The sequence below is a fragment of the Cetorhinus maximus genome, chromosome 5 (assembly GCF_964194155.1).
Source record: "Cetorhinus maximus chromosome 5, sCetMax3.hap1.1, whole genome shotgun sequence".
In the NCBI taxonomy this organism is placed as follows: Eukaryota; Metazoa; Chordata; class Chondrichthyes; order Lamniformes; family Cetorhinidae; genus Cetorhinus; species Cetorhinus maximus.
This window is the reverse complement of record NC_135883.1, coordinates 142,861,836-142,878,264: the sequence shown is the minus strand read 5'-3', so window position 1 is coordinate 142,878,264 and position 16,429 is coordinate 142,861,836. Positions and strand designations below refer to the sequence as shown.

Below are 16,429 nucleotides of genomic sequence, written 5' to 3'. Positions count from 1 at the left end.
TGAGAAGGAGCGTAAAGCAGGAACATATTAAATCTTTATTTTTAATAATTTGTGGGATGTGAGCGTTGCTGGCAATGTCAGCATATATTGCCCATCCCTAATTTCCCTTGATTAGGTGGTGGTGAGCCGTCTTCTTGAAACACTGCAGTCTATGTGGTGTAAGTACAGTGCTTTTAGGGAGGGAGTTCCAGGATTTTGACCCAGCAACAGTGAAGGAGCGGTGATATAGTCCCAAGTCAGGATGGTGTGTGACCTGGAAGGGAAGTTGCAGGTGGTGGTGTTTCTGTAAGCCTGCTGTCTTTATTCTTCTAGGTGGTAGAGGTCATGGACTTGGAAGGTGTGTAGATGGAGCCTTGGTGAATTGCTGCAGTGTGTCGTCTTGTACATTGCACATAGTGGCAGCAGCATATACTATGTTTATGATGGTGGATGTGGTGCCAATCAAAGCGGGTTGCTTTATCCTGGATGCTGTTGGTCTTCTTGAATGTTGTTGGAGCTGCACTCATTGAGGCAAATGGGGAGTGTTCCATCACACTCCTGACTTGTGTCTTGTAGATGGTGGACAGGCTTTGGGGAGTCAGGAGGTGAATTACTTACCACGGAATTCCTAGCCTCTGATTTGTTCTTGTAGCCACAGTACTTATATTGCTGCTCCAGTTAAGTGTTTGGTCAATGGTGACCGCCCCCCCCCCCCCCCCCCCCCCTCACCCATCTCCAGGATGTTGATGGTGGAGGATTTAACGATGATAATGCCATTGAATGTCCAGGGGAGATGGTTAGATTCTCTCTTGCTGGAAATGGTTATGGCCTGTTTCTTGGGTGGCATGAATGTTATGAGCCACTTAGCAGCCCAAGCCTGAAAGTTGTTCAGGTCTTGCTGCATATGGATTCAGATGGCTTCCATATCTATCGAGTTGCTAATGGTATTGAACATTGTGCAATCATCAGCAAACATCTCCACTTCTGACCTTATGATGGAGGGAAGGTCATTAATGAAGCAGCTGAAGATGGTTGGGCCGAGGAACTCCTGCGGTGATGTCCTTCTGCTGAGATGATTGACCTCCAACAACCACAACCATCTTCCTTTATGGTTATTGGCCATATTGGCATAGATAGAAGATTGGCTAGCTAACAAGAAACAAAGTTGGCAAAAATGGGTCTTTTTCTGGTTGGCAGGATGTGACGAGTGGTGTGCCACAGGGATCACCGCTGGGGCCTCAAATTTTTACAATTTATATAAATGACTTGGATGAAGGGACTGTAGGTATAGTTGCTAAATTTTCTGATAACACAAAGATAGGTAGGAAAGTAATTTGTGAAGAGGATGTAAGGAGGCTACAAAGGGACATGGATAAGTTGTCAGTGGGCAAAGATCTGGCAAATGGAGTATAATGTGGGCAGATGTGAAATTGTCCATTATGGCAGGAGGAATATAAAAGAAGCTTATTATCTAAGTGGTGAGAGATGTAGAGCTCTGAGATTCAGAGGGATCAGGGTGTCCTAGTGCATAAATCACAAAAGGCTAGTATGCAGATACAGCAAGTAATTAGAAAAATTAATAGAATGTTATTGTTTATTGCGAAGCGAGTAGAATACAAAAGTAGGGAGGTTATGTTTCAGTTGGCATTGGTGAGACCACATCTGGAGTACCGTGTACAGCATTGGTCTCCTTATTTAAGGAAGGATGTAAGTGCGTTAGAAGCAGTTCAGAGAAAGTTTACTAGACTAATACCTGGAATGGGCGGGTTGCATTATGAGGAAAGGTTGGACAGGCTCAGCTTGTATCCACTGGAGCTTAGAAGAGTAAGAGGTGACCTGATTGAAACCCTTAAGATCCTGAGGGGCCTTGACAGGGTGGATGTAGAGAGAATGTTTCCTCTTGTGGGAGCATCTAGGACTAGGGGTCACTGTTTAAAAATAAGGGGTCGTCCATTTAAAACAGAAATGAGGAGAAACTTCTTTTCTCGAAGGTCATCAGTCTTTGGAACTTTCTACCTCAAAACACAGTGGAAACAGAGTCTTTGAATGTTTTTAAGGCAGAGGTAGATAGATTCTTGATAAGCAAGTGGGTGAAAGGTTAACGTGGGTAGGCGGGAATGTGGTGATGAGGTTACAATTAGATCAGCCATGATCTTATTGAATGGCAGAGCAGGCTCGAGGGGCCAAGTGGCCTACTCCTGCTCCTAATTTGTATGTTCGTATGTGCTAGGTATGACTCCAGCCAATGGAGCGTTTTCCCCTGATTCCCATTGACTTCAATTTTACTACGGCTCCGTGATGTTACGCTTAGTCAAATGCTGTCTTACTGTAAAAGGCAGTTACTCATGCCTCATCTCTGGTCCATATTTGGACCAAGGCTGTAACGAGGTCTCAAGCTTAGTGGCCCAGGTGGAACCCAAATTGAGCATCGGTGAGCAGGCTATTGGTGAGTATGTGCCAGTTGATAGCACTGTTGACAGCAGCTCCCATTGCTTTGCTGATGATCAAGAGTAGACTGATGATATTACAGGCACTGTCACTGCTGGAGGTATGCAGAGGGACGAAACATGGATGTGAGACTGGCAGCATCGGTAGATATGAGGGTTATTTGGGGTATCTGGATCTTAGGCATGAATCCTGAGTGCTAGGGAGTGTTACTGGATGAGTAATGGTGGTGGTGCATTGAGCAGCATGAGGGATTGGTGGTGTGAAGGGAGATAGATGTCATGTGAAGATGCATTCACTGAGAATTGACCTCTCTGGCCACCAATTCCCACTTCCTACTAAGTGTAGTCCTTGAGGCCTCCTAGTGCCTTTTGGACCCATGCCCATGACCACCACTAATGCCTCTATTGCTGCACCTATCTACCTGAAACCCTGGACTGAATTTTTTTGCTGTAGGTCAAGTCCCTCCACCGAAGCCCAAAGCGGGAGTGGACCCTGCTCCATCTGGCGGTGGGTTGTTAGAATGGCATCTTGCCAATGGCAGTCAATTAAAAGGCTGTTGTCCAATTGAGGATGGCAGCCCATCCACGAGGGCAGCCAGGCCAATCAGAGGGCCCCAGATTAGCGGGCTTGACAACACCTCTGCTAACACTGGCCACTGCTGAGGCTGTGGCTGCAGGATGAAAGTGCCTCAATGGCAAAGCACTTTCAAAAAGCAAATGGGTTTTTGTCAGGAAGCCAGGGTTAGGCAGGGAGGCCTCGGGGAGTGTTGGTGGGGGAGGTTGAGTCATGGTACACCAATGTCGCTATTGCCACTCCTGCAGTTATTGCTGCCAAGGGAAGCTATGGAGTGTCTTATCAAGGAGGGTCCCCAGGAACCCATGGAAAGCTGCCAGGGTTTACCTGACAATCTCCTCCATGTGGTGGGGGACTCTCCTTATGTGCACAGACGTGGGAAGTGCCTTCATTTGGGCCCTTAAGTGGCTCAATTGGCTGCCATTGAGTGGCCAAGCCACTGAATTGCCAACCGCTGGCAAATGTCATGCTGTTGGGAAGATCTAGGGCTCCCTGCTCAAAGCCTTCCCCTGCTATATTGCCAGCCTTCTGGCCTCTCAACCTGTCTCCATAGGCCAGGAAAATTCAGCCTCCTCCCTCTACCATTTTCTATGTTTCAAATTCAAGCAACATTATTTAGTCCAGCGTCCCTGTAAGAGGAACAGCCAGCTTTGAAGGAGAGCAGGCTGCCTGTGTCACATGCTCTCAGCTACACTGTTTGGCACCCCCATGGATCATGGAGGTCGTCGACAGAATGAAGAAGATGCCAGCAGCTTGGCCCTTTGCTATGATCATGGTAATAAGGTAGTAGCACCAAATTTGTGTGCTACCCACCTGTAAAAGATCGGCGTGGGCAGATTGTGTAGCGTGCATGCAAAAACAGGGCAAAAGGATTTTTAGCCTATTTCATCTACTGCATTACCCTTATCTACCAATTCTGTTACAAGTTTTGATATAGAATGTGTCACTACAGGCAGTGTATTCAATTTGCCAAATTTTAGTTCTTCTGTCAAGATGTGACACGAATTGCTCTTTGAAGCATGAGTCTGACAGTCTCATCACAACATCAATTTAGGGTATTTAGTGTAACCATCACTCAGTGATTCATGCACACAAGATCCTTATTGAGGCATTCCAGAAGGTTTCCTTATTAATATAAGGTGTGTCACGGTTAAAAAAATTTAAAAATGGAAACCTTTTCTCCAGTCCGCACAGTTCTGGTTTTAAAGGAGGCGGATTATGAGGTGGGGTGGAGGGGGAATACACATGTGACCAACACACTCTCAGGAGATGAGTCCATCACTAAAATATTTTAAAGGAGCCTGTGGATTGGCAATCTTCCAATAGCATTGACCCTATCCCATCTCATCTAAGAGTTAACTCAGCATAGACCACAGATTAATCTTGCAAGATCCTTGGTCAGTATGGCTCAACTACCCTGGAGAAACTGGAGAATGTAGGGGGAGTTTTATGGAGTCTGCAAGACGGGAATTATGGGATGACTTAATTAGGCGGGTTGTGAAATCGCAACTTCCCAACAGTGGGTTGAGATGCAAAGATAAAGTCAGCGGCGTGTTTGTGATGTGTTGAGTTTCACACTTGCCTGCGGCGAGTTGATACTTGTAATACATTTGCATGCCAATGAATACTCATTAGCATGAAACATTTTTTAATTGCGCCCTACCTTCAGGATAAAATCAGCAGCACACGAGAGTCTTGTGGCACCCAGTTCCGGCATAAGGGAGGGGAGCAGGAGAATGGCAGCTTGCATGGAGGCTGGCTGTCGGCAAGGGTGTCTGTAGTGTGTTGTGGAATGGGATCGGGGAAGTGGAAGAGGGACAGGGGATGGGGTCGGAGGCATGGAGTTTTGAAGTGGTAAGGGCCTGGCGTCCTGGGTGTGGTTGGGGGGCAGCGGAGGTGGGTGGGGGAACCATAGGTCAAGGTAAGAAAATGAGGGGCCTAAAGGGCGTTGTCCAAATGTGTGTCCATCCCCAGGGTGTTGGCTGGTAGAGTCCTTGTGGGGCTTTGAGTTCCCCTACATCATTTCAATTATCCCTGTTGGGATTGATCTCGGGCTATATCCTTTACAATGTATAGAATGAGGACTAACTGAGCTTGCAAGTTCAGCCATGTCCTACAGAGTGGCCAGTATAACGCTAGATACTAATATGAGCATTCAATAAAGTGTGAACAAAAAAAACACAACATTGTTTCTTCCACAGTGAAGGGGATGTATCCATCAGTGTGTGCCAACCATGTAGCAAGCCAGTACATTTAGGTCTCTGACTAAGCTAGTTTCAACAGATAACGATGATGCCAACACGAATAAAGTGAAGCCAATGTAATGTGAAATATTCACAAGCGAAATTTAATTTTGAAAAACATCCGTGCCACCTTTGTGCTCTAAAGTCCTATGTTAATGGCAATGGAGTTGTGCAGGAATGTTGTGGCCGTGGTGAAGCGCCTCCCTGTTGGTCCAGGAGGCTCTTTTGTAACTTGCCCATGCCTGCTGCATTGTCAGTTGTTGGTAGATTTGACCACTGAAAAGCTTCCCCCGCCGTGTGATCACGTGTGCCCCGGACACACCACTGGCGCCTTCAATTTTAATCGTAATCTTGTGGAAAATGGAACAAAGCCAGAGAGTGGAGTGGCGCACACTTCCAATTACACTGTCGGGAAGGGCACACTGTTGACAAAGTTCCCCCCACCCCCCCATACATGTGTTATTATACAGTGCTTGTGGGAAGAGTGCATTGATAAATCCTGCCTTCTGGAATATGCTATGGGAGCAGTGATAGGTTAAGGCAGCTTTATTTGTCTTGGTTTCTGGGAAATTAAATGGGTGTGGTGACATGGATCTAGTGATCATTTTGTTTGTGTCATTTCTCTTCACTCGATAGCTTTTCTGGGTCGAGGGAATGGGAGCTAATGTGGTAGTTTGAGCTGACTGAGCCTCCAAAAGAAGATTTTCTCCAGTTCCCTGGGGGTGGGGGGGCTGCATATTATTTGTTGCAATTGGCACACATTCTTATGTTTCACATGTTCTTCTGGGGATGGGCCTGTTGCATGTTCTTGCAATAGCCTTATGACATAAAGGCAAGAGTGCAATGTTTGTATGGGGTGAATTTTCCTGTGGGCACCAGCATGTTTCAGTAGCTGGCTTAGTTTTATGGGAGGTGACCAATTAGTTGGCTGCCTCCAGCATCCAATTAGGGATGCAGGAGGGCTAATGGAGGGACCAAATGGAGGGCCGTTGCACAGCCCCAGTGGAAAAGTGAGCGCTGCTCAGGCACACAGAGGGTGAGAGGGCACCACAAAATGGAGGTGCTCACCTAAAGGTTCAAATGGTGTCCTATAAATAGCGGCCTGAACCATCTCAGGGATCAGCGTGCAGGGAAAACAGCTCTAAAATGCTGCATATGGGCTGCATACAACCTTTCTGCTTTCTTATGCATAAATCAGCAAGATCATGTGCTGTCACTCCACCTCCTGACTGAAGTTGCCCCTGATGCGTTGCAGGGCTCCTGATACTGTATGCTGTTGGGAAAATGTCATTGCTTTTTTTTTATGGGATATGGGTGTCGCTGGCAAAGCCAATATTTGTTGCCCACCCCTAATTTCCCTTGAAGTCAGTGGCTTCATTTCAGAGTCAAGCACATTGGTATGGTCTGGAGTCACATATATGCCAGACCAGGTAAGGATTGCAAATTTCCTTCTTTAAAGGGTATTAGTGAACCAGATGGCTTTTTACGACAATCGATGATTGTTGCCATGATCACCATTACTGAACCAGCTTTATATTGCACATTTTATTAATTGAATTTAAATTCCACCAGCTACTGTAGTGGGATTTGAACCTATGCCCCCAGCGGCATTAGCCTGGGCCTCTGGATTACTAGAGTAAAGTGGAGAAGAGTCTGAAGAAGAATCATATGGACTCGAAATGTTAACTCTGTCTTTCTCTCCACAGATGCTGTCAGACCTGCTGAGTTTTTCCAGCATTTTTTGTTTTTGTTTTTGTGTCCTCTGGATCACTAGTCCAGTGACATTACCACAACATCACCGTCTCCCCATCCCTGTGCCAGAGTATGGTCTAATTACCCTTTAAAATACCCTAATTAGCTACCCACCATTGACAAGAGGGTAGCTGTTGCCGCTGGGATCTCACATCCAGGAAAAATGCAAAGAGGCGAGAATAAGTCAGTGAGCTGACCCAATGCACTTTGATCAGAATTTCCACGCTTCCCACCTCCAAAGCCACCCCCCACGTGGCTGGGAAAATTAGGGCCATTAAGTCTTTAATGAAGAAGAACTTCCCAACTTGATTCACTGGCATGATCACACAAAAATGGACACTGCTTCATGAGGAACACCCAAATTTGATGTACTTATCTCCACTTTAGTCTAGTAAACTCTGGTTGCATTTTTGTAAGTACAATTACTCATCTTTATAAAACTGAGGAAAACAAATGGAGTTTGAAAAATCAGCTGACTGTTGGAATTTGTTTGAAGCTATTTGGTTATATTTTGGTTTCTGTTAATGTTAAAAAAAAACTGGTTCCACAAGTCCTTGGTTTATTTTTAGATTCAAATTGCAATGACAGTTTCGAGTTTGATTGATATCGAGAGTAAAATGTCAGCCCTTGAAAATACACTAATCAAGTCAGGAATCATTAGAAGCAGACAAGAGTCACTCCCATTTGAACCACTAATAATCAAACAAAATACTCCAATTCTGAATTCCCTGTTCACTGCTTTTTAAAAAAAAAAAATTCTCAAATCTCCTATAAAATACATCAATCTCTGAATACTAGATAATTTTCCATATAGTCCCCCTTACTAACATCTGGGGCTCATGCCAAAATTGGAAAGCTGTCTCACAGACTAGGCAAGCAACAGCCTGACATAGTCATACTCACGGAATCATACCTCACAGATAATGTCCAAGGCATCATCATCACTATCCCTGGGCATGTCCTGTCCCACTGGCAGGGCAGACCCAGCAGAGGTGGTATACATTCAGGAAGGAGTTGCCCTGGGAGTCCTCCACATCAGCTCTGGACCCCATGAAGTCTCATGGCATCAGGTTAAATATGGACAAGGAAACCCTCTGCTGATTACCATGTACCGTTCCCCCTCAGCTGATGAATCAGTGCTCCTCCATGTTGAACACCACTTGCAGGAAGCACTGAGGGTGGCAAGGGAGCAGAATGTACTCTGGACAGGGGAGTTCAATGGCCATCACCAAGAGTGGCTTGATAGCACCAAAACAGACCAAGCTGGCTGAGTCCTAAAGGACATGGCTGCTAGACTGGGTCTGCAGCAGGTGATGAGGGAACCAACAAGAGGAAAAACATACTTGACCTCATCCTCACCAACCTGCCTGCTACAGATGCATCTGTCCATGACAGTATCAGTAAAAGTGACCACCACATAGATCTTGTGGAGATGAAGTCCTGTCTTAACATTGAGGGCACTCTCCATCGTGTCATGTGGCACTACCACCGTGCCAAATGGAATAGATTTTGAACAGATCGAGCAACTCAAGACTGGGCAACCATGAGGTGCTGTAGGCCATAAGCAGTAGCAGAATTGTACTCAAACACAATCTGTAACCTCATGACCCAGCATACCCCCCACTCTACCACTACTACCAAGCCAGGGGATCAACCCTGGTTCAATGAAGCGTGCAGGAGGGCATGCCAGGAGCAGCATCAGGCATACCTTAAAATGAGGTATCAAACTGGTGAAACTACAACACAGGACTACTTGCATGCCAAACAGCATAAGCAGCAAGTGATAGACAGAGCTAAGCAATCCCACAACCAACAGATCAGATCTAAGCTCTGCAGTTCTGCCACATCCAGCCGTGAATGGTGGTAGACAATTAAACAACTCACTGGAGGAGGAGGCTGCACAAATATTCGCATCCTCAATGATGGGGGAGCCCAGCATATCAGTGCAAAAGATTAGGCTGAAGCATTCGCAACAGTCTTCAGCCAGAGGTGCCGAGTGGATGATCCATTTTGGCCTCCTCAGGAGGTCCCCAGCATCACAGATGACAGCCTTCAGCCAATTTGATTCACTCCATGTGATATCAAGAAACGGCTGAAGACACCGGATACTGCAAAGGCTATGAGCCCTGACAATAGTACAAAAGACTTGTGCTCCAGAGCTAGCCATGCCTCTAGTCAAGCTGTTCCAGTACAGTTACAACACTGGCATCTACCCAGCAAAGTGGAAAAGGTAAGTCCTGTAAATGTCTGGCACTTGCTTAGCAACAACCTGCTCACTGACACTCTGTTTGGGTTCCGCTTGGGCCACTCACCACCTGACCTCATTACAGCCTTGGCTCAAACATGGACAAAACTCCCGAGGTGAGGTGAGAGTGACCGCCCTTGACATCAAGGCAGCATTTGACCGAGTGTGGCATCAAGGAGCCCTAGCAAAACTGGAGTCAGTTGCAATCAGGGGTGAAACTCTCTGCTGGTCGGAGCCACACCTAGCACAAAGGAAGATGGTTGTGGTTGTTGGAGGTCAGTCATCTCAGTTCCAGGACATCACTGCAGGAGTTCCTCAGGGTAGTGTCCTAGGCCCAACCATCTTCAGCTGCTTCACCAATGACCTTCCTTCCATCATAAGGTCAGAAGTGGGGACGTTCACTGTTGGTTGCACAATGTTAAGCACCATTCACGACTCCTCAGATACTGAAGCAGTCCATGTCCAAATGCAGCAAGACCTGGACAATATTCAGGCTTTGGCTGACAAGTGACAAGTAACATTCGCACCACACAAGTGCCAGGCAATGACCATCTCCAACAAGAGAGAATCCAACCTTCACCCCTTGACATTCAATGGCATTACCATCGCTGAATCCCCCACTATCAACATCCTAGGGGTTACAATTGACCAGAAACTGAACTCAACTAGCCATATAAATATTGTGGCTGCAAGAACAGGTCAGAGGCCAGGAATCCTGCAGTGAATAGCTCACCTCCTGTCTCCCCAAAACCTGTCCACCATCTACAGGCACAAATCTGAAGTGTGATGGGACACTGTCCACTTGCCTGGATGAGTGCAGCTCCAGTAACGTTCAAGAAGCTTGACACCATCCAGGACAAAGCAGCCCACTTGGTTGGCATCCCATCCATAAACATTCACTCCCTCCATCACCAACGCACAGTAGCAGCAGTGTGTACCATCTACAAGATGTACTGCAGAAACTCACCAAGGCCCCTTAGACAGCACCTCCCAAACCACTACCATCTAAAAGAACAAGGTCAGCAGATAGATGGGAACATCACCACCTGGAAGTTCCCCTTCAAGTCACTCACCATCCTAACTTGGAAATATATCGCCGTTCCTTCACTGTCACTGAGTCAAAATAATGGAACTCCCTCCCTAACAGCACTGTGGGTGTAACTACACCACATGGACTGTAGCGGTTCAAGAAGGCAGCTCACCACCACCTTCTCAAAGGCAATTAGGGATGGGTAATAAATGCTGGCCCAGCCAGCGAAGCCCACATCCTGTAAATGATTAAACAAAAATTAACAAGGTGGGGGATTGGGACAATATGGTGTGAAAAGCTGCCCTTGTGGCCAGCGGGTAAAACATCCTCCTTCCCCCCCTCCATCTCACTTTGTGCAAATCTGAGTCGATTTGGCCCTGTCTCATCACATTGAAATCAGCCTTACGTAAGGCTTTGTAACTGTTTCACATTTCTCCTGTTCAAAATGAGGTTGAACGAAATCAATGTTCATGCACCATTAGGCTGTTAACTAAATCTGGCTCATTGCTAAATCTAATGTAAGAGTGCCTTAGAGATAGTTGGAAAATCTACCACTTTGAATCTGTAACTGTGTTCACTTCCCTATATTTAGATACAGCAATGCAAGTTATGGACAGCTGAATGGTCCCAGTCACTATTCAGCAATACTATAAATAACTAATGGACTTTGCTTTATTCCTTAGAATAGTGAATTATATATGACTCTATCTCTCTATTCCTGCTATTGTGAACCCTCAAACTGAACATATTGTTGATTCCCCTCTCCCAGTGAACATAGGAGTACTTCAACAACACCAAAAGTGCTGGAAAAACTCAGCAGGTCTGACAGCATCTGTGGAGAGAAAGACAGAGTTAACCTTTCGAGTCTTCGGAATTGAAGAAGAGTCTTACGGACTCGAAACTTTAACTCTGTCTTTCTCTCCACAGATGCTGTCAGACCTGCTGAGTTTTTCCAGCACTTTTTGTTTTTGTTTCAGACTTGCAGCATGCATAGTATTTGCCTTTATTATAGGAGTACTTCAACTGGCAGAGCATATTCTAATAAACCTAAATCCGGCCTGCAGGCCAGGCAAACCTGGGAAGTTAACCATTTGATTCTTCACTCGAATGTCAACCAGCTGTGGTAAAACTAGTTGTATTGACCTTACATTTCTGTTTGTTTGCAGCACTCTGGCACACGTCTGGGTTACCAAAGCAATGTACAGGGTTCTTCCCAGTCCCAGAGCGCTACAGGATATTCTTCTTCAACTCAGCAGAGCTCTCAGTATTCACACCAGTCCCACAGGTACTGATCGGCACTGCTGGCAGAAAGGACTTCAAAGGAAAGCCTTCAGCAATATTACGGTAGAAGGTTCCAATGAGAGGAACCCAGTGAACTTGCCTGATGCATGTAAATTTTCTTGTATTCAGAAGTATAAACTGGGATTATATAGCGAAAATTATTAGAGAAAAAAGTGTTCACAAAATAATGTTCTGACTGTCTGGAAGTTTTCAATTACCAATGCCACTGGGAAGGTTCCAGTCAAAACCATTTCTGTGAAGTTGTGTGTAAATATCTTTTGAAAAGCAAGAAAATAACTTTGAACTCAGCAGTTGAATTCTTCAATTAAGGAGCAGGTGAAATGCGTTCACTGTTTTTAGAGCACTTTTTGATGCAGTGGCAGGGTTTCCTGTTGCTTGTCCTAAGATCTAAATGTAGGAATTCTATTTTCTAGGCATACAGCTTAAAAATGTTTAAATCACACACATACACCATTAATCAGTTAACTCTTCAAGCACTATTCAGTATCATGTGACTGTTTCTATGTTCTTAAACCTGTACTTTTAATTGGGACTTTTTTTCATTTTGCTGCATATCTGAAATGTTCTGCAGATATATAATTTGGAAAGGCTTTCTTTATTTGCCCTGTGTAAAAGTTTCAGTTTTAATAATGTTAAGTGTAAAAGGTTTCAAAAAATGACCTTGGCAGCAAGTGTGAAAATCATTCTTTATTGTTTTAATCCTGAAGTGCACAGCCCAATGTGCACATGAAACTTTCAGCTTTAGTCCACATAATCTGCCTGTTGATTACACTGAATGTTCCCAGCACTGCAGGCTAAATTTCGGTCTTTTGTGTTCCCAGTATAGAGCTTCATGCATCTGGAGCACACATGCAGAATGTGGGTGTGGAGGACAGCTCCCTGATTGGTGGGGTGAACAAATTTCTATCCATGAACTGTGGGAGGAAAATTGTGGAAGCTGCAAAGTAGTTGCACCAAGTTGCATAACAAAAACAAAAATACCTGGAAAAACTCAGCAGGTCTGGCAGCATCTGTGGAGAGGAGCACAGTTAACGTTTCGAGTCCGCATGACTCTTCAACAGAACTAAGGAAAAATAGAAAAGGGGTGAAATATAAGCTGGTTTAAGGAGGGGTGGGACAAGAAGAGCTGGATAGAGGGCCAGTGATAGGTAGAGATAACCAAAATATGTCACAGACAAAAGGACAAAGAGGTGTTGAAGGTGGTGATATTATCTAAAGGAATGTGCTAATTAAGGGTAGAAAGCAGGACGAGCAAGGTACAGATAGCCCTAGTGGGGGTGGGGTGGGGTGAAGGAATCGAAAAAGGCTAAAAGGTAAAGATAAAACGATGGATGGAAATACATTTAAAAATAATGGAAATAGGTGGGAAAAGAAAAATCTATATAAATTATTGGAAAAAACAAAAAGGAGGGGGAAAATCGGAAAGGGGTGGGGATGGAGGAGAGAGTTCATGATCTAAAATTGTTGAACTCAATATTCAGTCCGGAAGGCTGTAAAGTGCCTAGTCGGAAGATGAGGTGCTGTTCCTCCAGTTTGCATTGAGCTTCACTGGAACAATGCAGCAAGCCAAGGACGGACATGTGGGTATGAGAGCAGGGTGGAGTGTTGAAATGGCAAGTGACAGGGAGGTATGGGTAATGCTTGCGGACAGACCGATTTTGTTTTCACTGGCCCTCCATCCAGCTCTTCTTGTCCCATCCCCCCCCCACCCCTTAAACCAGCTTATATTTCACCCCTTTTCTATTTTTCCTTAGTTCTGTTGAAGAGTCATGCGGACTCGAAACATTAACTGTGCTCCTCTCCACAGATGCTGCTAGACCTGCTGAGTTTTTCCGGGTATTTTTGTTTTTGTTTTGGATTTCCAGCATCCGCAGTTTCTTGCTTTTAACCAAGTTACATGCCTGAATTGCTAATATGTGCTTCCATTAAACAAAACACTGGCCGAGATTTTAACTCAGTCAAAACCCAGCCGCTTACATAGAGTTAAAATCACACCTTCTGTGCCTGGAGCACCAAATTGTAAATATAACCAACCCTATATTTCTACCATATCTTTTAAAAATTCATCCCAGTGTTTCTCCCCTATCTTCATAACAATGTCTCATCTCTTTGAGCCTCCAGTTGGCTAGTTTCTCAGGGAATCTTTAGTTTAACGTATTTTCACCTTTGTCTTTCCTTCTTGCTATCAAACACATAAATTTCAGATTTTGTTTCACTTCCAGCTGCAGAATACAAATTTCCAGTGTTCTAGTTGTCTATGTCTGTGTGTGTGCCTGTGTGCGTGTCTGTGACTGACGCTGCTAATAGCCATATCTCAAAGAAGTTAATTGTATGCCTGGGTGTGGTTGCAAGGCTACAAACTAACTGAGGTACACAGAAGGCGCAATATATGAATAATGCTTGAAACCTTCTTCTAAACTGAAGATTAGGTTAAAGTTCTGCTATCTTGTTTTTTTTCTAGTGTGTATGGTTTCCAACGTTCATAGAGTAAAATGTTTACTTTTTTGAACTTTAAGGGCTTCTTATTTTGGGGAATGTTTAATATTCATGCAGTTCTAAATGAAATTCACAAAAGTGTAATCACTGTATGCATACCATTTACCATTGGAAAACAAAAGTAGATGAAGGGAAATTTCTATATTTGTGTTAATTTAATGCCAGTAAAATGCCAGGTTGGTAAATTGACAAACTGCCATTTTATCTATTATATCAGTGCATCTTAACAATTGGAGTCTATCTATCTTTAGACAGTAGCTGGCTCCCACATTTCTATTTATGCTATTACGACATCTTGAACTTACTACATGCACAGATTTGCATCAAATGTACATATCTGATCATGTAATATTTCTGCCTGACTCTTCACTAGGGGCCCATTTGTGAAACCACAGGTAATTAACTTGATTGTTGACTTAATTTAAGTACTGCTTAAAAGCCAGGTTCACAATTTTGTAGCTAAGTCTTCTAAAACAAAGTGCCAAGAGAAATGAGAAGCAGAATAATTATAGAAATACATCCACTATTTGTTGACTATTTTGGAATGGTGTCTTATCAAGTTTAAGAAACAATTGATTCAAGCATTCAGTATCAATGATTTGCATTATTTGATAACTTTAGAATAACTGTATAAGGCAAAATGTCCTTAATACCTTATTTTCACCTCCATTGTTTGACAATATTGACCTAAAGGCTGCAGATGATATTTCATCTGGTCACAGTCCTGTAATTATGTTGGTATAGAATAAAACATTTCTGCCATCTTCAGCAACATTTTATTCAGTTTTATTTAATTATTTCAAATATTGCTAATTCAGTTAATTCGCATTAACAGTTGATTCATGTTAACTGTCCATCATTTTGTTAATCAGTTCTCTAAAATTAATAGCCAGAAAGGGCTTCTGGTCCTTTTCATGTTGATTTATTCATACTATTAGTAAAAGACATGGGAAGATATACTTCAAAAGTAATATTAACTATTCCTCATTTACCCAACTCCAGTATGTAAATACACCAGTTCCATTCTGGATTAAAGTTCAGAAAGATGATTATAGCATGAGGTGGTCAATTGCCAAGTGTTTTAATCAGCTTCCAGCTTCCATGCACCATTAACTCATCTATGAGATTGTAGATCAGGCCTTTGATAGATCAATCTGACAGAGTGTGTTACTTTCTCATTTTTCTACTGTTCAAGTCAAATGTGGATCTTTGCTGAGAATTTGTGATCAGCAAACAATGTAATCAATAGATTTTATTAACTATTTTCTGATAGTTTGTGATCTTTTCAAAACATTATTAGAAACATTAAGAGGCATTTTGATTATCAACAGGCCTATCTTTGATGAAGAAACAAACTTAATTTGAGAATTAATCAGCAGCATTTCAGACTGCTCAGGGAACTATTTAAAAAAGTACAGGCCATGGAGAACGACTACCTGTGTGTTGTCCACCTAGCTAGACATTGATACTGAGGTTAAATGTTTGACAAGTTGCAACAGTTAAGACATAAACAGAATTACCTGGAAAAACTCAGCAGGTCTGGCAGCATCGGCGGAGAAGAAAAGAGTCGACGTTTCGAGTCCTCATGACCCTTCAGCAGAACTGAGTATAGTTAGGAGAGGGGTGAAATATAAGCTGGTTTAAGGTGGGAGGGGGAGAGAATTTGGGGGGTGGGGTGTGGTTGTAGGGACAAGCAAGCAGTGATAGGAGCAGATAATCAAAAGATGTCACAGACAAAAAGAACAAAGGGGTGTTGAAGGTGGTGATATTATCTAAGAAAATGTGCTAATTAAGAATGGATGGCAGGACACTCAAGGTACAGCTCTAGTGGGGGTGGGGTGGAAAGGCTGACAAGGTATTACAGTTGTAGATTTAAAAATAATGGAAATAGGTGGGAAAAGAAAAATCTATATAAATTATTGAAAAAAACAAAAGGGAGGGGGAAGAAACGGGGGAGGGAGTTTAAGATCTAAAGTTGTTGAATTCAATATTCAGCCCAGAAGGCTGTAAAGTGCCTAGTCGGAAGATGAGGTGCTGTTCCTCCAGTTTGCGTTGGGCTTCACTGGAACAATGCAGCAAGCCAAGGACAGACATGTGGGCAAGAGAGCAGGGTGGAGTGTTAAAATGGCAAGCAACAGGGAGGTTTGGGTCTTTCTTGCGGACAGACCACAGGTGTTCTGCAAAGCGGTCGCCCAGTTTGCGTTTGGTCTCTCCAATGTAGAGGAGACCGCATTGGGAGCAACGAATGCAGTAGACTAAGTTAGGGGAAATGCAAGTGAAATGCTGCTTCACTTGAAAGGAGTGTTTGGGCCCTTGGACGGTGAGGAGAGAGGAAGTGAAGGGGCAGGTGTTGCATCTTCT

The 16,429-nt window shown here is 43.9% G+C and overlaps 1 protein-coding gene and 1 long non-coding RNA gene across 3 annotated transcripts in view; one reads left to right on the top strand and one right to left on the bottom strand.

Annotated features, from left to right (window-relative positions):
• The window catches only part of LOC144680986 (uncharacterized), a 59,661-nt gene that overhangs the window by 28,226 nt on the left and 15,006 nt on the right, over positions 1-16,429 (bottom strand). The window lies entirely within an intron of this gene.
• The window catches only part of cdk19 (cyclin dependent kinase 19), a 282,538-nt gene that overhangs the window by 252,900 nt on the left and 13,209 nt on the right, over positions 1-16,429 (top strand). For both annotated transcript variants that reach the window (XM_078542611.1, XM_078542610.1), the window contains one exon: positions 11,437-11,555. In XM_078542611.1, coding sequence (XP_078398737.1) covers positions 11,437-11,555 — 119 coding nt within the window. The remainder of the gene's footprint in view (positions 1-11,436; positions 11,556-16,429) is intronic.